The 25,323-nt window shown below is 38.1% G+C and overlaps 1 protein-coding gene across 2 annotated transcripts in view; it reads left to right on the forward strand.

Annotated features, from left to right (window-relative positions):
* The window catches only part of TPPP (tubulin polymerization promoting protein), a 73,372-nt gene that overhangs the window by 4,854 nt on the left and 43,195 nt on the right, over positions 1–25,323 (forward strand). For both annotated transcript variants that reach the window (XM_032674381.1, XM_032712997.1), the window contains exon 2: positions 9,193–9,447. In XM_032674381.1, the coding sequence (XP_032530272.1) occupies positions 9,197–9,447 (251 nt within the window). In that variant the 5' untranslated portion in view covers positions 9,193–9,196. The remainder of the gene's footprint in view (positions 1–9,192; positions 9,448–25,323) is intronic.

Here is a 25,323-nt window from a genome sequence, read left to right on the forward strand (position 1 = left end):
TGATTGTCCTTCCTAAGGAAGTCATATTTCTAATTTGCACTGGCATGCCCTGAATTTTCAGCTGTTGAGTTTTTTTGAGTTCCTTGACAGTAAAGAGCTATTTAGTATGTGATAACCGTTTAGTATGTGATTCAATTTCTCTACAAAGGTATTTGGATCTCTCATTCAAGTGACTTCTGTCACTTAAAGAATTCCACCAATGTAATTTGTAAAGTCTCTTATGGTAAAACATCTTATCTCATGATTTTGGAGCTCTTATATCATCTCCAGTTCTTTGATCAGAGGTGATGCTTTCAAGTCTGCAAGTCTCTGTTAGCTCAAATATATCTAATGCTGTCCCTGTCAATAGCATCAGTCTTGTTCTCTAGATACTTTTTACCTGTACCATCTTGCTGGAGTTTGAAGTGCTCTTGCTGTATAATCTCTGATGTCCTTTCATGAAGTGAATCTTCATTACTCATAGCTTTTCCAGAAATATTTTGAAAGGATTCTGTGGAAGTTCAGGTTAGTAATCTGATCTGGGTGGGAGTGATGTGAGGATACAATGTACAGCGTCTGAAGAAATGAGGCTAAGCAAGCTCTATGATTGTAGTGGAACTTGTACTCAACTAATCCTAAAGTGATGACAGGTCCAGTGTGTTATTTGGAGCTGTAAATTAATTGTATGACTAACTACTGTGGAGAGCAGCTGCTGTCGTCCGCTCTTGTTGAATCTGTGATTCCCAAGTCTTTTTTTGATGCACCGTGAAAAAAGACCTCATCTAAACAGTTGAGTCTCCTCTTTTGCTGTGCTTTAATTGGTGTTGTATTCCTTGTCTTCTGTGAAGGCTGTTCTAGACACTGGCTTGTATCCTTGCCTGTGTGTGAAATTGCAGAATGTTTGTGTCCGGGTTATTCATATACCAGTGACTGCTGTCTGCTTAGGAAGAGTACCTAGAAAGTGGAACCCTCAAATGGAATAGTGGCATAATGGAAAAAAATGCATAATAAGAGTTCACCACTGCATGTATATTTAGTGGATGCCTGTATTTATACTTTTATCTTCATAGTTGAAACCTTGTGTGAGTGACATGGTGGTATTACAGTATATTGTAGAGTTAGTGAAGAGTTATTTAGTTAGAGAATTTTCGTGTAGCTTTAAGTGTTGTCTGTGTCTTATGTGAACATGTGTCTTTTAAAAGAAAAAAGTTGTAATAAAACTATTACTGATAAATGCTTGCGTGTCTGTGTACAGGTGCTTCATTTATATAAAGAAGTGATATTTTATGAAGTGGTTCTTTGAAATGGAAGAATGTAATTTACTAGGAACTAAACTTAGTTTTGTGTGTAAGTGGTGTCATGAAGTAACTAAGTGGATAGCAATAGTTCTTAGAAATAGAACAGTAACAATAATTTGTCAGCAGTCGAGCTAATCTCAGTGCTTGATAATATGTTTTCTAAATTTGTTCCTTTAATGGCATGTGTAATGGCATTTGTTCGCAGTCTGAAATACTGTTTCGCTAAGGAGAAACATTGGACAGCTTGAGTAACCACCTTTTTTGTTACTCTGTATGTGTTCTCCTGAAGATCTTAACGTAGCTGTATGATCTGACCAGCCTTGCCCTTGTCCACAGTGCTAGATTCACACACATTGTTATGAGAGCTTTAGGTTCAGCCATGCAGTTTCCCATAAAGTCCAGGGAAGCATTTATGTAAGTTAAAATGGGTTTACCTGCAGATAGAGTTGCGTTAGCTTTGCTTGTTTGGCAGTGTTCTCTGCTCATTTGCCTTCTGTGTTATTAGGGAAAGTGGATGGCTCTCATTCACTTCAGCATCATATGTGGAGGAATATACCCAGAACAGATCTCTGAAGAAAGTACCTTAACTCTAGTTTCTGCAGGTAAATGTGAAGGAAGCTTTAAGAGCATTGTCTAAAGCATTGCATTTTATTAGGAGGATGTTGCATTTCTCCCTCTGTTTATTCCTTCCCTCAGCTTGAATGTTTATGCAAAAATGTGGGAAAAAAGATTCCAACTGTTGTACTTTGTCTCTGCTGTTTTTATTTGGCATAAATAATTACAGACAGAAAATTAATGAGAATTCCCCTTCAATGCAATTTTGTAACATTTTTAAAACAAGGGGAAGATAGCTCAAGTACTAAAATAAACCAGATGCAGTCAGAAAAACTTAAATGCCTTACACAGTTTCATAATGTTATGAATCCAATTCACTCATAAAAATAGCACCTTCTATGCTCATTGAAAAGTTGCTTTCTTTTTTTGCTTGGATTGGCTGGAAGATCCTAAGAAATTTTGGATGGCAACTATTTGTGGTGCAGTGGATAGGTTTTTACCAACATTGCAGAAGCAGATTCTGATAAAAATTATATCCTAAGCACTTGCATGCTTACCAACACTTGATGTGCAGGAAAGATCAGCAGGAGAATGGAAGGTAAAAACAGGTAACACTTGACATAAAACTACTAGGTTATGTGCCTATCGGCAGAATGCTTTTAGTATGCCAGTTTTCTGAAAGCCAGGGACCTGTCAGGTTTAAGACTATCTAGAAAATATCTTTAGGAAGGCTGGTAGTTTGGCTAGGCTAAGGATCTGAAAATGTAAGTGTGAAGAGGCTCATGCCTTTGTAAGGGAATGGCATAGAAATAGGAAGCTTATTGAAGCTTATTATGGTTAAAACAAAACTAAAATTGTTAATGTTAAAACCACGTGGTTCTTCAGGTCTTTTTGTAATACCAGACTTATCTCAACTTACTGGCTGTGTTATCTGCCTTGTGAGGGGTTCACTATCTCTCGTTTTTGCCTACTCTATTTCTGATTCTCACTAAATCGGTAGATTCCTCTCTACTGTTTTGTTGAGCATTCCTTCAAATGTAACCATATGCACGAGAGATTCTGACTGAATAGAGAATCCCATTTTTCTTGGCCAGCTAAGTAGATGTATAGATGCTATTGCAGATTAATTGGTGATATTTCCCCCCCTTGTGGAAGGTGAGGGTGCAAGGAAGACCAGTTGTATGAAATTTGCCTATCAGGTAGGGAATTTTTTGGTCTGAATGCCCATTGCAAAGAGCAAGAGTGTTGTATAGCCTGCATGCTCATACTCGACTTAAAGACCAGTATAAATAGAACAGAGTGTTTCAAAGATACATTTTTTAACCTGCTGGTGACATTTTGCAGATAGTAGAGCAGTGTCTTTATTTGTATTGCTGAGTGGCAAGGATGTTGCAGAAAGACTGGGGAACCTCCATTTTGGATTATATCTTGGTGGATATTTAAGGTACAGCTAGGGTACCATCTCACTCTACACTGTGGCCAAAACTTTATTCTGACTAAGCAAAGCAGAACCTTGGACTTTGTGTAAAAACGACAGCAAAAGGAATTAAGGAACAGAAGGAAGTCAGGGATATAATTTGTAGATTTTTGCTGTTTAATTGTCTGGGGGATATGGTAGAAGCGATTAAGAAATTAGGGCTACCGTTGAGAACCTAAGCAGATAGTGCATTTTAGGGTGTAGAAGCCTTAGGAATTTACACTGCAGACTTTGGATGTTAGCTGGAGGATGACATTGATTCTCAGTGTAAATGTAACTTTGGGGTCTTGTGTAGTCGTGTTGCAAGTTGCAATGGAGCTGGGTGTTATGCCTGAGAAATAAGACTGGCAAAGGTGAGCATTACTGGAAAGAGTAGATGTTAATAGTACTATTATTGCACTGCAACTGTGCAATTGTGCTGTCATATCTTTTCTGCAAATCCATCAATCTCAGCAATCTCCCAAACAGAGGTCTGCTTGATGCTTGAATGATCAGCTGCTAAAAAGTTTGAACTGGAACTTTCCCTTAGTTCACAGGACTTTTGACCTTGTTTTAGCCAATTCTTGGTTGATAAATATTCTAAAGAACAAGCAAGTTTTAAAATAAGCTGCCTTTTTCATTAACATGAATGTATCTGAGACTATTATAAGTATCTGCTATAGTGTTCTAGTCTGTTGTGCTGTCTTAAACAATTACACTCATATAATTTCTGTGGCAGTTAATGCTGCATGATTTCCATTAAAAGATGTGGTTTAGTACTTTTTAATACCTGCTGCAAATGAAAGCAATTCAACTTATATTGGGACAGTATATTCTTAGTGTGCTAGTCCGCAAGCTAGACAAGGCAGATGAGAAAGTACATAGTATAACCAAAAAAAAAAAGCATTCAGATTTTTATATCCTTTTGATTTATTTTTTTTTCTTTTAGAAAAACATCTTCTGGTATGGAGATCCTAAACTGGTTTAATAGATTTGCAGCTAGTGAAACTATATTTATATTTCCTTTATAGAGTCAGAGAATGTTGGCTCTTTAGAGCACTCCTTACACTGCTGTACCTGCTTTCTGTGGCTTCAATAATTAAAGCAGTGTAGAGTATGGGTCCCAGGGTCCTCATTATGTTCTGAACTCTGGCAGCAAAACAGATATTTCTTCATCCCTCTGCTTTGGTTTCTCTGTGGCATGGCAGTGATGCTAACTTCTCTGACAAATACTGAATTGTCTGCAACTCCTGAGCGGATAAGCCATGAATTAGTTCTCGGGGACAGGGCAGAAAAGGTGCCATGGTGAATTCTGACCAGGTAGGTTACATGCATATTCATAGAGTTGCATAAGCTGAAATTGTTGGGAAAAATACTGTAGGTTCTAGTAAGTCTTCAGATCATCCTTGTTGGTGTTGATAGATGGATTCTTCTAAGAGCAATTCCCACAAATCTAAATCAAAGCTATACCAGAATTCCTGCAGTATGTTGACACCTGGAGAGGATATGAATAATATAATCTTTCAGTAGAGTTTACAGTTGGCTTTGGGCCTATTTATATGTACCTGATATTCTCACAGCTATACAAAATTGATAACTGCAATTCACAGAAACAATAACTTCTTGTCCCCTCCTTTTTTGGAAGAATTCAGATTAATACATGACTCTATCTAGTGGAGTTTTCCCAGCTGTCTATCTGCAGAGGAGTATATATGTTGTAGTCTCTGGCTGAAAGGCAGTTTGATGAAATTAGAAAACTTTTTCTGGTGGGTTAGGCATGTGCTGAGAACACAGATCCGCACTTTCAGTCTCTTTTAGCATGAGTTAGTAATGACATCAGTGACTAACATCAGTTAGTTTGATCCCTAGCTTAATCTCTGTATAATGTGCTGTATTATTTACCTACCGCAGAATGAGGGGAGGGACAAGAACTGTTTTTTCACCATACTAAAGGAGTACTGCATAACACAGACTGTAGCAGTTCATAACACATCACCTAATTGTCTAAGTATTCTGTGGGTTTCTGAAACTCCAGGGGTTTTCTGGGACAGTTGTTCTTTCACAAACCTGCTGAACTCTAGCATTTGCTTATACCCCTTTCTTTATAGGGCTGCTTTTGGTGATGTGGACCTGCTAGGTTAGAGCCAGCAGTATTTGGAAAGGGCGGGATCGGTGGCTAGTCTCACCTTTCTTCCTTCTGCTGGCTTTGGAAATTAGGATTATCTGACTGTGTACATATTAGACTTTTTGGACGGTGATGAAAGGCATTTTTGGTTAGCTGTAGTTGTTATAGTTGGCATCTACACAGCTCATGCTTTTGAACAGCGGCTTAATTTTGTTTTAGTGAATTTTAGAATTGGTATTTTAGAGTAGTCACTTTCTTTTATCACTATCATCTTGCTGTGGCCCTGCAGCAAATTACTGCTAATCTTTACTTCTAGCAGAATCTAGCAAACGCCTTTTGATCCCTTTATCCAGGAAAAAAGGGTAAAGAAGACTCAAAATGGCATTTGATCTTGAATTTTTGTCAAACAAGTTATTCTGTATTTCTATTGGAGAGATCATTTCTCCAATATGGCATGATGTCCTTCCTTGTCTCTAATTACTTAATAAAGTTGAAGGAGCTGACTCCATTAAAAGTCTGATTTCATATCCTGTGTTGTGCAATTCTTTACCTTCTAATTATAGAATATTAATGAATGTGTTTCCCTTCAGAGTATGTTGTTTGTAGTGTTAAGAAGGAAAAGTTTAAGCCGAGAGTAGGTCAGTATTTTCATAAATCCAGGTAGCTTCATTTTAGTAAATTTCATGCCATTATGTGGGATTTTAAGAAGTAAACTCTAATTATGATTCAACAAGGTAAGGAATACCCATGATAATTTTTGGCAACCACAGCAGAACCCTGGTTTTATCTATCCTTGACCTTCTGCTTTAGACGGGGAGGATTTCTTTGAAATGAGTCTGCGTTGCATAGCGGGTTTCACCATTCAAAACTGAAGCCTTTTCTGTAGAGTGTGTCTGCTCACCCTAATCCAGAACTACTCAAAACACCCCAATACAAAGTTTATTTATTGATGTCTAGGAGAACTAAGTCTGGAAGTGAACTGTCTTTCTCAGTGTGAAATATGTTCCTTTAAGCATTTTTCCTGTAAAAGATTGATACATGCTTATTAGCTACCAAAAATAAGTAAAAAATATTTTTGATTGATATAGCTATCATATTGAAAACCGTATAAGACCGTAGTATGGACAAAAAGTAGTATCGTTTTAAAAATCACACAATTCAGAAAACCATAATTTTTTTGCTCATGATTTGAAATCAATACTTGCTTTTTTAAACACGATTCTGCTGTGTTGTGCAAAGTTGAGTTATGGTTCTAGGCAACATAGCACTAAGCAAAATTGGCCAGAAAGACACTGATGGTGGCTAAAGAAAGATTTTGTTCAGGAGATACTTAAAAATGTAGGCACATGGTTATTTTTTCTAGTTTCAGATGAGACAGAGTGGCACAGGTATTTTCTTGTTTATAGCTTGTAAACTGTGCGATTGTTGTACCTTTCAAAGATATTCTCACTGAGTATAGCTTCTTGAGAGAATTGCTAAGAGCAAGAGGGAGCTATCCCTGAAAATCTCTTGATTTATTTGGCACAAGATAAAATTACCAAATAACACGAGCTGTACATACGTTATTATGGCAAATCTCCACCTTCTTCTATCCTGTTACTTGTGTACGGTGGAAACTTATGTTTTTAGTGTCCTATACACACTTAGCTTTTTGCTGTTCTGTACTCTCTTTCTTTCTCTAGACCGTTAGTGGTAGCTGGGAAAATTTCTGACTCTGTTTTCCAGATCCAGTTGATTTGAAATGGCACAAACTTGGAAGAGCCTTTGGAAGTCAGGCTTCCTTGAAGACAAAAGTACATCATGTACTTCATGATTTTTGATGAAATACTCTTTTGTATAGATTGTGCCAGCGATGTTTTTGTTTTCTTCTTTCATTCTCTCTTTACTTTTTTGGTAGCAAATGAATGTGTATAGTCTGATGAAACTGTTTAGTCTAGACTCTACTTTGGTAAAAGTATATCCACCTGTAATATTTGTAGTAGCTTACAATTTACTGTGTATGCTTTTTGTTTTGAAGTTTCTGTGTTGGGATGCTTTCAGATAAGTTTTTTGAGGTAAAATTGCTGTTCTTTGGAGAGTAGGCAGGGTGCAAAGGAAATAGAAATGGGAATTGGTTACTTTTTTAACTTTTTAATTAACTTGACATTTTCAAACTGGTTTTCCCCCCTTTGTGATTTTCTTTTTATTTCATAGGTGCACATATAATTTTTAGGCTACAGTTAGTAAACTCCTGTCGCATTAATTTTAATTTAGCATTTTGGTTTGTTGGCCAGAACTCATGCTGACACTGTAAAAAAACCAGAAAGATCCCCAGGCTTAAGATATAACAAGGTTTTTAAACATTTACTTGGATGTTTTCAGAATGGGCGATAGTGCTTTGACCGTGCTCCATTTGCTCTAGCGTAAAGGACAAAGGTCCATTTGTGTATTTTTTATTAGAAGATTCTTTCTAATCACAAAGCTTAACAATAGCTGCTGCATAGCAAGTAGCTATGGTTAGTTCTGTTGTAGTGTGCAGGAAAGGGTATGCTGTAGTTGTTCAAGTGACAGAGGTTAAACAGTATTGGAAGAGGTAGAATTTTAGAACTTTCCATTGCTGAGGTGTTTGTGTTGATGTATAGTATATAAGCCAAAGGAATTTATCAGATGCAGAAATAAAACCCTAACTAGAAATACATACCAATCTCTGTATATGTTAATCACATCCCCTGTACAGCTCGGAGTTTAGAAGAAAGGCCAAAGTAAGTATGGTGGACTTATTTAATATTTGCCAAATTTCTGATACCTGAAGCACCTCTTTATGGGTTAAAATTTGTAGCAGCACCACAGATGCGAGTCTGGCAGCAGTCTGCATGCAGCTGTTGGGACACGCAGACAGTGTACCCTATGCCTAGACTTTTCAGTGCCTCCTACTTCTGCCAAGTGAAGAGTGCATGGGCAGAAGGCAGAGGTTTCTGTGACTTGCTTCTGGCACGTTAGGGTTTTTTGTTTGTTTATGGAGACACCTGAAAATAGCATTGGTGTTCTGTTGCTCAGTTTTAGGTTTCATTTAAAAGACAAACCTACCCTACATGTACATAGGGTAGTCTGAAAGTTCTTCTCTGCAGTAATGCCATCCCTTCTCAGAGCTCCTGCATCATGGGTGTGTTCCTTCCAAATGAATTCCACAGCTGCAGTTTTTTGTGCCTAAACTTGAGAATTGAATGGTTTTGTTAACAAGAGAGCCTTGCCTAAGCATTTCTGAGGCCTCCTTTACATAGTTAGTCTTTACATAATATAACATTAATATTTTTGCTACACTTTCAAAATATTTAATTTTTCAGTTAAAAAAAAAAAAAAAGCCACAGTCCAGAAAATAAAGGGATGTTTACTCTTCCTTCAGAAAGACAAGTTGATAGTAATGCCTACAATGTAAAGGGCATACTTTTATTCAAATCAGTGGAGTGACTGTGGTGATTGCCATTTAAGAAAAAAAAAAAAGGAAGCAAATGTGTTCTCTTGTTGGCTGATGCAATGATGGTGAAACTAGGTTTGTACTCGATTTTGGAACGTTCTTTCCCTGTCTTTTTTTTTTAATATGCTAGATTTTTTTCTACATGGGCAGAGAGTTACCTAGTTCTATGTTTAGACTGATGTTTGGTGATAGAGGGCAGTGAGTTCTTGCTAACTTTATAGATCATTTATTTTGCATACGTTGTGACATAACTGTAGCATGTAGATTGACAGAAAGTAAACTAGTGCAAATTAATGTAATGAGTTTACCCTCCTCTTCTTTGTAGCACAATGGCTGACAAATCAACCAAGCCAGCAAAACGCTTGTCCACCGATTCAACCAACTCCCATGAGGGGGCTGCGGCAGGAGAAATAAGTGCTCTGGAAGAGGCCTTCAGAAAATTTGCTGTCCATGGTGATACGAGAGCCACAGGAAAAGAAATGCATGGGAAGAACTGGTCAAAGCTGTGTAAAGACTGTCATGTGATAGATGGGAAGAACGTAACAACCACAGATGTTGACATCGTCTTCAGTAAAATCAAGTAAGTGCTTTTCTGCTGTAATTTCCTTGTCTCCCCCACATTTTGTAGATATCATCTAAATTTTCCTTCTGTTGCTTACAGACGTTGTGAGACACTGTTTGTCATTGTCAAAATTGATCTCTTTCGTGTTCCTTTACAAAATTTTATTGCTTTGTCTGAAGATATGGCTTTCAGCTTATGACCTGATATTTTATATTGACTGCAGTTTCACAGGTGTTATACTATACAAGCAGCTATGGTGTGATCAGGACAAATGTAGGCTATTCCAAGAAACTGCAGTAAGTGCTGTCGGTGTTTTCTGAAGGATATCTGAATGAAGTCAGGATGATCTTGCCAAAGCTTGGCCTCAGAGGACTGAGGCTAAAGTGGAATATGTGCTAAAAGTCAATATTCTAACAAGAGTCCTGATGTCCAGCACAACACTAACTCAGATTTGAAGTGTAGGGCTATGCCAAACTGATGGTGAATTTTGGTGGAGACCGATGGCTGTGATGAATTGATTAGGATTGTCTTTGTGGTCTATGCTTATTCTTGTGACCAGACTGGCGCTTTAGTGAATCTTTCTCTGCAGCCTAAAAACCTAGGCAAGCTTGGTCAGAAACTCATCAAATCTAAGAGAAGATATTAATCTGTTTTGGTATATTCTGTATGAAGCCCAAATAATTTTTCTAGTTTTGTTTTATAAGTAGAATTGGATTATTTTTACCTTCCCCCTTCCCCTGTTATTTGATATAATAATCTTGTCTTTTCTGCTTTTTGTTACCACAGTAGCTGTTTAAATTGTCTCACACCTCATTGTGTTGAGGGTCATGCTTTTTAAAGGAGTCCCTTAATTGTACTTGTAGCTTGTAGTAACACTTACTTGGCTTGTGCTCTCAACTGTGTTGTAGTACTGGGGAGAATATGCAAACTGAGCTGCTTACAAGGGTAGTTGGAAAATCTTGCTACAATCACTGGCCTTTTTGAGTGCATCAAAGTGGAGAAAGGCAGAGAAGAAAAGACAGTCTTGGAAGTTGTCCAGTGTAACATACACAGAATGACTTATTTGATTGATTTCTTTCTTTATTTCTTTTCTCCTTGGGGATCTTATCTAGGCAATTGAAGACACTATATATGCACATTCTTACTCAGTAAGAATGTATCTTGTATCAGTCCACTTTCACTTTGAGACCGTACACATATTTTCTTGGAAGTTGTGTTGCCGGAATTAGATATACTATCGGTGAACTGGTTTATTTGAAATGTATGTTTAGGCTGTAGAGTTTTGTTTCTTTCTTGATCTATGATAGGCAGCGTTGGCATTTATTTTCAAATGTTCTTTGACTTTCATCAGCTTAAGAATTTGTCTTATTATTTCCTTTAATGATAGATACCATCTTAGTGCTATTTTCTTGAATCACCTTCTGGGCAAGCTAGTGATAAGACAACCCCATGATATAGCATTAAAAATGTGCAACATTAGCAGATAGAAGTATTGGTTTTTGTGACTGTTGGGGTAGAAGGAATCCAGTCCTGTTTCACAGGAGTGAGTTCTGAGGTGGCAGGTACCTGAGGCTCCAGGGGAATGTCAACATATGCCCTTGCTGCTGTTCAGCAGTCTCAGCTCAGCTCCGGGCTTCTTGTCTCTGTCTCTGGGGAGAGTGCTAGCTCAGCAGTTTCTCAGACCTCTCTCCTGTGACCACTGTCTCGTAAGATGGACTTCAGCCTGGGATTCTTATGGTCAGTGAGATGGGGCTGGTGGATTTTGGCAGTTGTAGTCTGGCCAGGGAACACAACAAAGACAAGAAGATGTGTTTGTCAAACCCAACTACAATTGCCATTTAGCATTGTGTTAAAACTTCCATACGTATTTTCTGTTGGTTTTTACCAACAGGGTTTGTTTTCTAGCCAGCTGTACTTGGAGTTTAAGACAATGGCATTTGTTGTTCAGACACTAGAAAATAATTAATCTAGTAGAAATTCTTTGGGTTTATGAGTTACTGTGTATAAAGCCCACTTTTGTCTTGCTAACTTTCCCAATCTTTATTTATTATTATGCTTTAGATACTGGCAAAATAGGTAGGAACTACATGTTGCTGATAGCCAGGGTAAAGTAACAAGGAAATTAATAAGAGATATGTTTACCTAAGAGCTACTGAAAGATAATGTTGTATTCCCTGATTGGTAACTTTCTCTGCTCCAGGAGAGATTTTATCTCTGAAGTAATGAACATTTTTGTAGACTTAACACCCCCTCTCCACCTCTGCCAAAGCAGGTGAACAAAACTTTTGAAACTTTTGAGCAGTCCTTATACTTCTTCAAAGCTGAGTCTATTTTTTAGAGATTAGTTAAGTTTAATGTTGTTATAAAAGTTGAAAAAATTCCAGTGAGCCTTTGGTACAAATAAGAAAAAAAGTGTTTTCCTTCTGTGTGAGGATGTCAGGTCAGGCTGAAATGTAATTTGTCTATTTATCTTGCATAAAAGGTCCACTGAAACCTTCATGTAAGCACAACATTTATACGTACTTCAGGATAAGAAGAACAAATGCAAAGAATCCACAGTAGTACACATGAAAGAATTATTGCTAGAATTGCATTCTTTGGTAAGAAAACATGCAAACTGGTCAATCTCTTCCCTCACTGCAAGGATTTTTGTTTAACAGTAATTTGTAAGTTCTTAAGGGTCTCATAAATCCTTTGAATTTAGTGGATTGTAATATAAGTTGTTGTTTGTTAAAAATTGATTTAATAGATTCTTTTTCTGCCTATTTTTTTTCTTTTCTGTTTTAAAAACTTTCTATTGTCAATGCAGAAAATACGAGAAGCGAAGCAACAACGAATTTCACAATGGAATTACTTGAAATGAAAAGCTACTTGTGAGAGTAGCCACATGTATGAATATTTATAATTTGCATCCCTAGAGAGCGGAGAAAATACACCTACATTTATGCCAAATATTTGGATTGCATTAATACAGTTAGGATAGACTGCAGTTTCTGTGATAAGTAGAAGAGTAATTTATTTTTTTTTAGGTTATAAAACATACAATAAAGACATCTCTTACAATATTGCTAAGTTTCTATACATGTTGCACCTGGAAAAGCAAAAGAAATTGTGAAGAGTGAATTACAAAGTTCTGCCATATCTTATAGAATGAAATCTATAAAAAAATGCAGCAACAAAAGTGTACATTACTGTAAATATAATTATGCAGTAACTTTTTTTGTAGTTTCACATTCAACACTTGAGATGTTGTACTCCTTCCTTCGTATGTTCATTGGACTTCATACAACAGTAACACTGGTTGCAGGGTAGATTTTAATTTCAAAGCAGTTACTTGCTTAAAGTTATGTAAAAATCTCTTTTGCTGATTGGTACCAGGATAACGCTTTCTCTTTAAATGGCGAAAATGAAGCAATCTCTTCTCTGAAAATCCTGCTCATATGATTGTTAAAAAAAAGCCTGAAAATACTTCCTAGGAAACTTTTAACTGGTCCATATATTTACTGCCATACTTGAAGACAAGGATAAGTCACAGTTATATTCTATGAGAATGGAAGTTTTCATAAATTACTGTATCTGAAGTTTTCATGACAGTGCCGAAAGTGGTACTCCTACTTTTTTTTGTAATGATAATATCTTCAATTTCCCTGTAGCTCAGGTTTCTGCTAAAATATAGGGGTTTAGTATAAATATCTTAGTAATATTAGATCATTCTAAACACTGATTTTTCACATACTATCTGAACGTTATATGGACATCTTTCTTTTATATTTTGCAAATGAAGAGTGATAATGCCATCTGGGCCTACTGAGTTTAGAAGCATACAATTTGCAGACATGCAGTAGCATTTGAAAATTCATGGGTTTCAAGAAAGTCGGTATTCAATGGATATGTTTTTAGTAGCTGAAACACTTACCTGCCTTCTTGGAAAATTTCTTCATTAACTAACTGGTTTTTTTCTGGTACTCTTCCAGAGTTGCAAAAATTTGTAGGCTGTTTGTTTTGTATTGCGCTTGCAGAGTGCAAATATGGATTTAGTGAATCTTGTTGCCTTGGAGAAAGCAGGTTCATTGGTGACACAGGAGAAGGGCACTGAAGGATTCTCTATTTGGTATGAAAAGCAACACATGGCTGAATTCTTCTTATTCTAGCAAGACAGTGAGACACAACAGTCTAAGAACTTTGGGATTTTTGTATTAAGGAAAGCAGAATACCCAAGAATAATAGATGCTACAGATCTCTGACTAGCATTCCAGCATGTTGCCTTAGGAACTTAAATTTCTTTGTTTAGTGGGGTCAACAACTGCTCTGGGAAATTTGATATGTTAGCTATGCCATACACATACTCCACTTGTTGTATATAGTGAACATGGTAATAGTAATAGCCCTGATATAAATACCTCTGCTCTTATTTTAGAAGTGTTACCACTCAGCACTGCAAGAATATGTTTTAAGCACTGCCATAAAACTGCTGATTCTATGACATTATTAGATAGAAAAATAAAAATATTTCTGTTTATACTGGCATGTTACTATGGTTGCAGGCAGGACTGGATGACGTCACGCCTTGGATCCATTGTGAGCATTTATTTAGGTAGTTGTCTCCATGGAAACATTTGTTTATTTTGATGTTACTATGTGTTAAATTTTAAACAAATTTTTGTGGTTCTATACTGCATTGTTATTGAAGACTAGTTAAGCTACAGAAGCTTTGTAAATATACCTTACTCCCTACCCTCTAAAATATTCTTGGTAAAAGATCAAGTGAAAGCATAATTGTCCTCTGAAATTCCATTAATAGTTCCTGATGTTGCTTTGACATGTTTTCTTGTTGCTGAGGAAGCCATGTATTCTAAAGGCCAGAAAACTCTCCTCCATCTTTTTGAGTAAGAAAGGTTTTGTTCCCATGGAGAATCATCACAACACACTGTATTGTGCTCTGACTTTTGAGCAGTCCCACCCGTCTGTCCTCACAATGTCTTGCACACTTAGCTGCTTATCCTGGTTCCCACAGCCTGGATCAGTGAGGTCTCTACAGGAGTGCTTCCACCTGAGACCAGGTGGGCCTTAATTCAGCAGTAGTTCACTATTGCTGCAAGACTGTGGAAGAATTGAAATGGATAATGTTTGCTCTGAGAAGCTGGCAAGAAAACTCTTGGCAGGAATGGTACATGCTTTCCCTATTTGTCAATTGTAATGTAATTGTTGTCTTTTCATTGTATTGAACAATTATAATACTTTTTGCTTTCTTAATATATTTGAAAGGACAAGTACTTTGACACCTGAACTCATTCAAAACAAATATCTGTCCAAATATCACGTTTCTCTGAAGTAAATTGTTTTTAGGAGAGATTTTACTGAAGCCTTTCTTAAATTTTTTAAATATGTAAATAGGTATGAAGTGGTCTTTATAAATAAAGGAAGCACATAGTAGTTTTGAGATGCTCTTCTCCCCCTTCTGCCAAGAGGCATAAATTCTAAAATAAAACAGTGATTGCATATGAGAAGGAAGATGGTTTTAAATTCACTTGCTGTTACACAGGTTTGTTTTGTGCATGTGTAACGGGTGAATTCTGTACCCCTAATGATGTATGCTAATTTTGATTTTGAAAACATTGTTTTTTGTGAGTAGACATCACATGAAAACCTATAGATACAGTGATGGACGATTCATTTCCCAGCTGATATGGAATGCTGCATGATGTTATACACAGTGCTATATATAGCTGTTTGCTTGATATTTGCCACAGTTTGTAACATATTCCACTTGTGTGCTACAAGAACTTCTAGTGGATTAAAGCAGAAGTAGGTCTTCTTGAGTTTTTTTGCAGGTCAGCCTTATTTAATCATATTGCACCATTATTTAAAAATACCTGTTTTTCATTTATAAAAGCAGCCATGTGAAATCTGTGTTAGTTTTATTGATTAACAAGCAAGCGTTTTCTAGAATGTTAAATATCTCTGTAGACTTTGATCTCATGGATTGAAGTAGATGATGATAAAGGTGTAGAGGATGAGGCAGCCTTGTCTGCAGCAACCAGGTGACTGCAGAGTTTAGGATCATTAGATCAACAGCAGAATTACAAACCTGAACTTCAGAAGGGCAGATCTCAGCCTGTTGAGTTTCTCATTGGAAACTGCACTGGAGAGCGGAGGCACCCAGGAGGAGCAGGTTGATGCTTCAAGGCATCTTCATCAGAGCACAAGAACAATCCATTCCCATGTGCAGGAAGTCAAGCAGGCATGGCAGCGGGCTAGCGTGGATATACGTGGAGCTTCTGACGGAGCTCAACCACAAGAGGGACGTACACAAGAGGTGGAAGCAGGGAGAGCCTACGTGGAAGGAATATAGCCCATGCATGAAGAAATTGCATGAGGAAAGCCAAGGTTCATGCCAATCAGTATAACTTCAGTCCCCATGGAGGTTGTGAAGAAAATCCTTTTGGAAGTCCTTTCTCAATACACAAAGGACAAGAAGCCAGTGTGGATTTGCCAAGGACAAGTCATGCCTGATTGACCTAATTTCTTTCTCTGTGAAATGACTGGCACTGTGGGTAAAAGGGTGTAGTATACAGTGATTATGGCAAGGACTTGACCCCAGTCACATCATCACAAAATTGGTGAGATATGGGCTGGAGAGCAGGTCAACAGTCTTAAGAGGCAGCTCTGGAGGTGGTGATGTCAGTGTCACAGTTTAACCCCAGCTGGAAAATAAACACCCCACAGCCACTCACTTACCTCCCTAACGTGGGATGGAGAAGAGAATCAGAAGAGTAAAAGTGAAAAAACTCATGGGTTGAGAGAAAGACAGTTCAATAGGAAAAGCAAATATCGCTCACACAAGCAAAGCAAGACAAGGAATTCATTCATCACTTCCCATTGGCAGGCAAGTGTTCAGCCATCCCCAGTACACTAGGGCTCTATCACATGAAACAGTGACCTGGGAAGACAAACACCATCACTCTGAACATTCCCTCCTTTCTCCTTCCCCAGGCTTATATGCTGAGCATAATGTCATATGGTATGGAATATACCATGGATCAGTTGGAGTCAGGTGTCCTGGCTGTGTCCCTTCCCAACTCCTTGTGCACCCCCAGCCTCCTTGCTGGAGGAACAGTGGGAGAAGCAGAAAAGGCCTTGGCTCTGTGTAAGTGCTGCTCGGTAACAAAAACATCTCTGTATTATCAACACTGTTTTCAGTACAAGTCCAAACCAGCTCTTTGTGCTAGTCACTGTGAAGAAAATAAACTCTACTCCAGCCAAAACCAGAACAGATGAACAAACCTTTGAATGTGAGGTGACAGCAGTCCTTGCATTGAGTGAGTTGTAGCAGCAAGGAAGAATAGCTGCATAAGTCAGTGAGTAGCTAGCAGGTCTAGGGAAGGGATCCTTCCCTTCAGCTTGGGCTTGTGAGATGGTGTCTAGAGTGCTGCACCCAGTCTGGGGATGCCCAGTGCAAGAAAGATACCGATACACTGGAACAATCCCAGTGCAGGGCCACCAAGATGGTCAGGGGCCTGGCTGTAGTGTATGGTGACTTGTGGAAGAAAAATAATGAAGTTTCTCTATGTTCCTGCGTAGGCAATAGAAATTAACTTGTTCTAAAGTTAGAGAATTTTATAGGAAAAAAGTGTGTTTATATATATGCTGTTTGACTCCTAAAATACAGACATGAGCTAGAAATCCTCCATCTGGTAAAGAGGATTAATATATTACAACTGTTGTAATTAAGATATATTTAATCTGCCTGTGTGTATTAAGCTACTAAAAGAATTAAGATGTCGTCTGCTTAGAATGTGATGCTGGTGAATGAAAGCATGCTGCATTTGATGAAGATTTTATCTTCAGCTTGTTTGTTTGTTTGTTTTTCATTAAAAAACAACGAGTTGACTTGGTAGAGCCTAATTAATGTGTTCTTCCTGTTATCTAGAAGTTTAGAAGGTCTATTTTATGTCTGAATTGGAACAAGTCTCATTACTGAATGTTTGTAACGTTAAATTCAAGAAGGATTCAACAACATCCCAGCTTAAAAAAGAGAATGAATTTGTACTGTCTTCCCTTCTCTGTTGTGTCTTCACCACCAATAAGAATGTAAGACTTCTCCTCAGAGAAGTGTTAATACATTGTTTTCAACTTTGTGCAAGGCTGTGGTAATCAGGCTGTTAGACTTGGGGGCTAATCTTGGAGAGGGGGAAAGAAAAGGGGCCCTTGTAAATGCCAAGTGGGCAACACCTGATCTGCCCTTAAGGCTGGGTACTACATGGTCTTGATGGAGTTAGACCTGGGCCAGGCAGGTTTGACATATTAATTTGAATTTGTTGCTGGAAGTGATGTCACATACAAGGCACCTCCTTGATATCTTTTACTCTGGCTCTGGCTGGACTCCCGGCTGATGAGAAGGTTTAGGTGCTATATATAGAGTTTGGACTTGCAGTTTTAAATGACCTGAGTGGTGTTACTGGGAACCACTCCTTTGAAAGTCATCACCAGGATTAATGAACTAATTTCTGGCTTTATTGAAGTGGAGTTGCTTATCACTTTCTTCTGTGTATGTGTCTGTGCATGTGCTAAAATGAAGGAACATGAATGAAACCCCAGTTTTTCTTTGAACCTTGATCTCTCTTTCTGACTTTGTGCAGATTTTCACTGCATGTGTATCTATTCTCATGAACTTAAAACCAAAATAAATATAATTATGGTATGGAGCTCTGGTGTAATCCCTCCTCCACTCAAAAGGAAGACCTTTCCCTTTGAGATTTTTTCTCTCATTTTATAGTCAACTTTAGATTCTCATTTTTGCAAAGGTTGTAGATGACCTTGCTAAGATTACGAGTGTTGGTGCTGATTCTGAAGGATCTCAGAACATGTTAATTACATAAAGAAATCTCCATGGCAACTTTTTCTAGGAAGATATGCTGTTAGATACCGAAGTTTTATGGTTGAAGGAGCAAATATAGGAAACCATTCAGCTTCGGTGAGGAAGGATGACTACAGTTGACAGAGCGTAGACAGGAATACTGTGGCTAAGATGTGTACTCTTCTGGTGAGGAGTAACAAGACACCTCACCTCCTGCCTATCACCAGCATTTTCAACAGTGCAGACGCTCTCAGCACTAGTTATTAAAAAGGCACACTGCCTCAGGCAGGAAGGGAAAGTTTCTGTACTATTTTATTTGTGCCTGATATTTGTAATTCAGGCACAGAAACCTCAGAAAACCTAACTGCAGGGTTTAGCATCAAGGCAGTAAGTTTCTGCGTAAGCTGTGGAACAGCTTTAAATCAAACCTGAATCTTTGTGAGTGGTGGCAAGCAGTGGAAAATATCCTCAGGCAAAATTGTTTCAGTGGAGCCACGAGTTCATTGTGAAAACCAATGCACTCCATGTCTGTTTTGAACGTTTGATATTCCTGGAGTCCAGTAGCTTTTCTTGCTGCTTTTATTTCCCAGTAATTGGTTCTGGAGATCCTTTTGGGAATGGTGCCATGTTCTGCGCAGAGCCGCACGGCACACAAGTATTGAGAGCTTGGCAGGGGCTGTACTGGCTGCTGAAGGGAGAACTGTGCAGCTGCAAGTGTGTGGTGCTGCACTGACCTGCTTGTCCAACCCTCTGCATTGTGCAAGGTGGATGCTCCAGCTTCCTTGGCATTCACTTGGTGCCTCAAGCTATGTGCTTTGTAAAAGGGATGGCAATGCACGCTGACAGCAATTGGAGAACACTACCTTAGCAGCACCGAATCGTCTTCCTTCTTCTTTGCCTCACCTTTGTTCTGGAAGGAAAAGTCCTGAAAGTGTGGGAAATCTTGTATTCTTACACTGTTAGCTTATTTTCATGATTGTAGCACTAGCTTCATAGGATGCTCACAAAAGCAAAAAGCTTTCTAGAGTTCTCCTTCTGTGGGCAGAAACAGAATACTGTAAAGAAAAGGATAAGCCACCACCATAATCTGTTGAGTAGGAGTTAGTCCTGCAGACTTGTTCATCTCTTTGTTTCTGCTGATACAGCGGAGCATTGTACCACTCAGTGTGATTTGTGATCATGGGCACCAGCAGCTGCAGAACAGTGGTAATCTTTGGCACCAGGCTGTGACTCTCATGACACATGACAGCAGTTGCTTCATTGCCCAGATGTCTTGGGTCTTTATTCTATGTCCTCCAGTTGCAAATAGTGTTTAAAAATAAAAGTAAGCTAACAAATCGTTATTGTGCTGTCAATGGCTGTAGGTTTTTTATGCTATGTAAAAGATGCAACTGATGGCTTTTATATCATTATAATACTTTGTACAAGATAAGTTGTTTTTCTTTCAGTTAACAACAGGTAATACAGTGATACCGTAACATGATAGTTCATTACATCACAACTGAAAAATTAGTATGAGAAAACAAGATGAGTCTGTGCTTATTGTCTGGAATTTCACTCAGTTATACAAGATCTCCAGATAAACTCATTGCAATTCCCAGTCCAGTACCAATTAACTCTGGATTTGTCTGCTTCATGATATTCAAGTGTTTGTTACTCAGTGTGGGGTGATGTTTGTTAAGCTTCTGAATGGAATTGGCAGTGCTGAGAATGGAGAGTTTATCTGACCCAGACCAGTGTGAGAGTAATAATAAGAGGCTACTGATGAGAGGATCATAGAGGAGAGGGTGGGCACCTCTTATCATCATATGCAGTCTATATTTCATGAAAATGCATTGTGTGTGTTCGCTTCTGCAAGAACAAGCCTCTGTGGCATGGGTTAGCTTAAAAGTAATGACTGCAGTGTTTATCATTCCTCTCCAATCACTCCCCTGTGCACAGCAGCTGCTACTGCTACAGCCTCAGCTAGTTTGTGTCACTAGGGGAACATAAGGAGCTCTGTTTTGAAACTCCTTGTGTGCAGTTTTCCTGCGACTCAATTTGAAACAGGTAGTAACCTTTCTTCCAAATTTAGGTTGTTTACATTTTCTTCCTGTGATGCGTGCTGTATGGAAATAGATGCCTGGAGCAGTTGTAATCCAGTGGCGATCAGCATGTGTCATACTGTTCTCATTTGGCATGGTGCCAATGGAAGGTTTTGTAGGTTTGTAAGCATTGATTAGTGTTTACAGTTCTACAAGGCGTGTCTAGAGGAGGATGTTTTATGTGATTTTTTGGGTGCCTTTTTTTTAGCAGAAGAAATTAACAGGTGAGTTGATATTCTTAAGAGAGCCAATAGATAGGAAAAGTGAGAAAAAGGGAGTAATTTGGCATTTATAGGTTTTGATTTTTTTTTAGTCCGAAGTGCTTTGTAAGTCGATATATAGGTTTCAAGCCTAAGAGAAAAATAGGAGAAGGTACTGAAAGGTAGTTATGGTGAAAGAAAATATATACCCCATATGGCAACTGATAGCCACTCTATTAAGTGATAGTTTTGTGTATATCCAGAAATAAGGAATTTTGATTCTAGGTGTCAAATGTGATTTGAGCTTAGGACATTTTTAATGCTAATAATTAAAGATAATGAGTGGTGTGAATGCAAATCTGAGGTCAGTGACTGTAATCTGATTATATTTTTGCTCCCAGTAAGTCCTGGTACTAGTTTAAGAAGAACAGTGAAGAGTATTCAGTTTAGTAATTCCTTGAAGGGATCAATGCATTTGCCATATGTTTCAGCAGTTCATCCTTTATTAATAAAATATAAGTAACGTGGTTTGTTTTCTAAGTTTTCGTAGTAAAAATGAATAGAAATTATTTCCTTACTTTTACAGAAAAATTGGAACTGTGGTTTCCACTTTCCAGACAGGTTACTTTTCTTCCATCACTTCACCTCAGCTGAGAGTACTGGAAAAGCTTTACATTATGCTGAAGTGGAAAACTGCTGAACTAAAATGCACAGAGCTAGTTTGATCTTCTTTGTTTTTTTTCCCAAGACATCAGACTGTGACCCTACTGGGTCTCCTCTAACCAGATGAAGAAAGGTATAGAAAGGATACTGGGCAGTTAAATAAACTCCTTCTGTACTGATAAGGTGAACTCTGTGTGCTGATTTAACAGTCTGGTTTTGTTTGATCTGCAAATCCAGCTGACTGCAACTTCAGTCAGCATTTGCCGTTTTGAACAGTTTGTCTGGTTTTGATAACTCCTTTTCTGATGAAGTTCTGTGTTCTGTGCCCAACAACAGAGTATCTCATGCATGCTTGGGAGATTGTTTCTTTTATTCTCATTTTAGATGATACATTGTGTCACCCAGTCATTGGCTATTTTATATTCTAGTTTTACATCTTCAAGTACTAATCTGTGAAAGGCACAGTGCAGATGGACAGTGAAGTGACCATCACCTGAGGTAAACAGTAGAGGTATATAAGAGCTATCAGACTTCAGGACTGCCCATAGAGAACTGGATTTCTTTAATGCTAGAGACACTGACTTGATGTTATGTAACATGACATTTGCACTTTTTGAAAGTTTTTCAACTTCATTCGTCAAAATCTTGAGATGATGAAGATGACAAGATATACTTTCTGAAGATAGTTGTCCAAATAACTTATGCCAAGTGTTGATTAAATTCCTATATGTGCTTGCTCCAAATATAATCTCCTAATCTTGGAGAAGTCATTTGCTGAACAGCACAGGTTCTGCAAGATACATGGTGATTTTTAGAGGAGTTACTGTATTGACTAACCTCTCAACAGCATTATTCATTGTCATAAGCTGTTTAAGAAAATGAAGCATATAGAGTGTGCCTGATTTGCATGTAGTCAGAAGAATTCTAGCCAGCATTTCTGCTTGTCATCTTTGTTGAGCTCCATTTGAAAATCTGAGGGGCTTTTTGGAACTTGGAAGAGTGAGCGGATTTGACTTCCGATGCCTCTAAAGGAATGGATGCCCTACTTCCATTGCAGGTTAGAAAGGCACAAAACGATACTAGTTTTTGTAGCTATGGTATCACAGAACTTTGTTGACTTTTGTAGGTGTAGGATACTCTGTAGGTGTAGGATAAGATGTTCAGGAGTGCATAAAGCTTGCTTTGATTGTATTCTACCTTATCAAGCTTTGTTTAGTAATTGAAGTAGAGCACTGGCCTGAAACATTTGCTGTTGAATTCCTCCTGGAATTTGCTATCCTTACTGTGAGACGTTAACTATAAATACATGCATGAAGTACCTAAGCTAGTTTTAAATTAACTCCTTGTATAAACATTCCTCTTATAGAAGGTTTGTGATAAAATGACCAGCACGTAACCCTGCAAAAATGTTTGTCAGTTGCTTGTTTTGGGAGGTTTCAGAGAAGACCTACACAGACTGGTATATGCAGTGCAGCACGTAGAGCTAAACAGTGTGTAGGTACACAGCATCGTCTTAATCTATTGATTTTGTATCATCCTTTTTTCCTGCAAAAAAGGAAAAAAGTGATCTACCCTACTGGCAGCACTACTGGAGTGTGAGAGACCGTATGGTGAATGAGATCCCATGGAAATTCATCAGTGGTCCTCATTCAGAAGATTTTATATCACAAATAAATTAGTATGTACCTGGAAGGTAAGACAGTTTTCTAACATATGCACTGGAGTAAGAACATAGAAGTCTAATACTAATTGCACCATTAACTGTCTACTATTTAGAAAACTTACCGTCCCATACCAAAGACTGTGGGAGTGGATACGCTGAATATTCTTGCACCAAAATACCATTCTCAGCAAATGACATTTTGAGGCAATACTCGACTTGTTGCTTCTGCTGGTGAAATAATAAGAAGAAAACATTAGCTTCAGAATTGAGAGAGTAATTCAGGAAAAAAAGGATGTGAAGTCTTAGTTACATTCAGTAAATAAGAACTGCTAGAGATGGCTAGTGTAGGAATGTACTAATTCCTGTTTGGAAATGAAACAAAGCAGAAATCAAGAGGGCAGCATATCTTACCCAGCCCTGGCTTGATACCTTCTTTCAGTAGCTGTTGATCTAAGTAAATTACAGATTTCCAAAAGAATGCACACTTGTTCTTTCATAGTCTCCTCGTTGCTTTCACAAGTCGTTGCAACATATTGGAGTCTTCCCAATTATTTCTTGGCATTTTGGTTTGTGATGATGATGTCCGCAACATAGAAAGCTGTGTGGGAACTTCCATTTACTGTAAACTTTTGCATCTTTTGAATAGAGAAGTATGATGTAAATGAGAGAATATCTGTATTGGTGTTAACTGTCATAATTTTCTGCCTTTCTTTGGATTGGTTTCAGGTGCACATGAGTCAGCAGTGTAAAAACTGATACACAGATCTTTAACAGGGGAGGTGATAGATTCCCATGCATAATTTGGTCATTGTCTGTTTATAGCTTTCACAAAGTGCCAAGACATTATTGGCACGGACTGTTCTGCAGATTCTGTGGTACAACTGAGAATTCCAGTAGGAAAAGATGTTCCCCTCCTTGGACACAGAGAGAGGATCAATCTCTGTCACCCAAGGAGGACTGCATCGGAATCAAAATGGCTTCTTTCTGAAGCTGTATGTAGCTTTATTGTAACTACTTGTTTGGCAGACTTTCTCTAGAGTTAGGATTTTTAACTTCAGCTTAGATTTTTAACAGGAGATGGATAAAACTCCATGCTTTGCAAACCCTCTGTTTTTTTCTCTTCAATCTCTGCTTTGCCTGTGTTGAATTGTTTAGGTCTCAGAGCTCAAGGGCATGCTCTTATTGTCTGTGAGGTATATTGGGCTTTCTGCAGATGTTCTTGGTTATGATTAGTAGGGGAATCTTCATTCAGATTGATGATTGCCTTAGTTGCTGCAACCTTTTGTTGAGATGGAAAGTACATAGAGATAGATAGATAGCTCTTGAGGTATACAAAACCAGTAAGTAGGCAGATACATTTGCTATTTTTTCCCTAAGCTGTACAAAGGTAGATATATATTTCCACAAGATATGGTAAGGAGAAATGATAGAGGCATAGCAGAGGAACTTACTAAAGAATATTCTCTGCATTGGCAATAGTATACATATGGAATTATCTTTAGACATGTGATCTGTAGAAGAAACGAGGCACCACTTTTCTCAAGTGTTACTTGGCTTTTGCTGCTGTATAGTTTAGCCTGAACATTTCCCAGGGTTAGATGCATTTTTCAAAATAGTTTGGTTCTCTTCAGGTGAATTTGCTCTCCTACTCTCATTGTAAATTGTTTGAGAGACTGTTTGTCCACAGTCTACCTATTTTTCTGTCTTGCTTTTTGTTTTGTAAAATGGGAATGAGACTGCTGGCACTGCAAACAATTGGATCTATAACTGCTCTTTCAGAAGACATGAAGATGAGAGAGATATGGGTAGCTGAACATTGTTGTGAATTTTAGAGTTTTAACATAGATTGAAATCTCCTTTACAAGGAACACACATAGAACGGGAGGTTGTACAAGACTGGAGACTGTCTGCATATTTAGAACTTTACTGTGACCATCCAATTTTCCCTTTCATATGGGAAGGCAGTCTTCCAGTAGGGGGTGAATATGCTTTTTCCTCATTCTTTTGGTTATATTTTTGTTTTGTTTGAAAGAGAAAATGTGCTGTTTCTGCTGTGTGCATATGTGAAGTCTGGATTCACCTTTCTTGAAGGCTATGGTTTGGTCCTTGGCTTTCTCTGAATATGACCTCTGGATATATGTACTGATGTTGTGGTTAGTGTTTGTTCTTTCACTTGGTATGTCATTCTTGATTTCACACCTTTCTATCTCCAACTCTATGATTCCCATAGAGTGAGATTGTGCTGGTGTCAGTTAACGCCAGCTGTCTATTTTTAATGCTGCCAAAAAATGTTAGCTGATATACATACATGCGTGTTTTTTCCCTGTAATCAGGATCACTGAAACAACCCCTCCTACATACACACAATTTTTTACTTACCTGAATATATCTGACCACTCAGGAGAATTCACTATTATTGAGCTGTCA

This window comes from Chiroxiphia lanceolata, chromosome 1 (assembly GCF_009829145.1).
Source record: "Chiroxiphia lanceolata isolate bChiLan1 chromosome 1, bChiLan1.pri, whole genome shotgun sequence".
Classification (NCBI taxonomy): domain Eukaryota; kingdom Metazoa; phylum Chordata; class Aves; order Passeriformes; family Pipridae; genus Chiroxiphia; species Chiroxiphia lanceolata.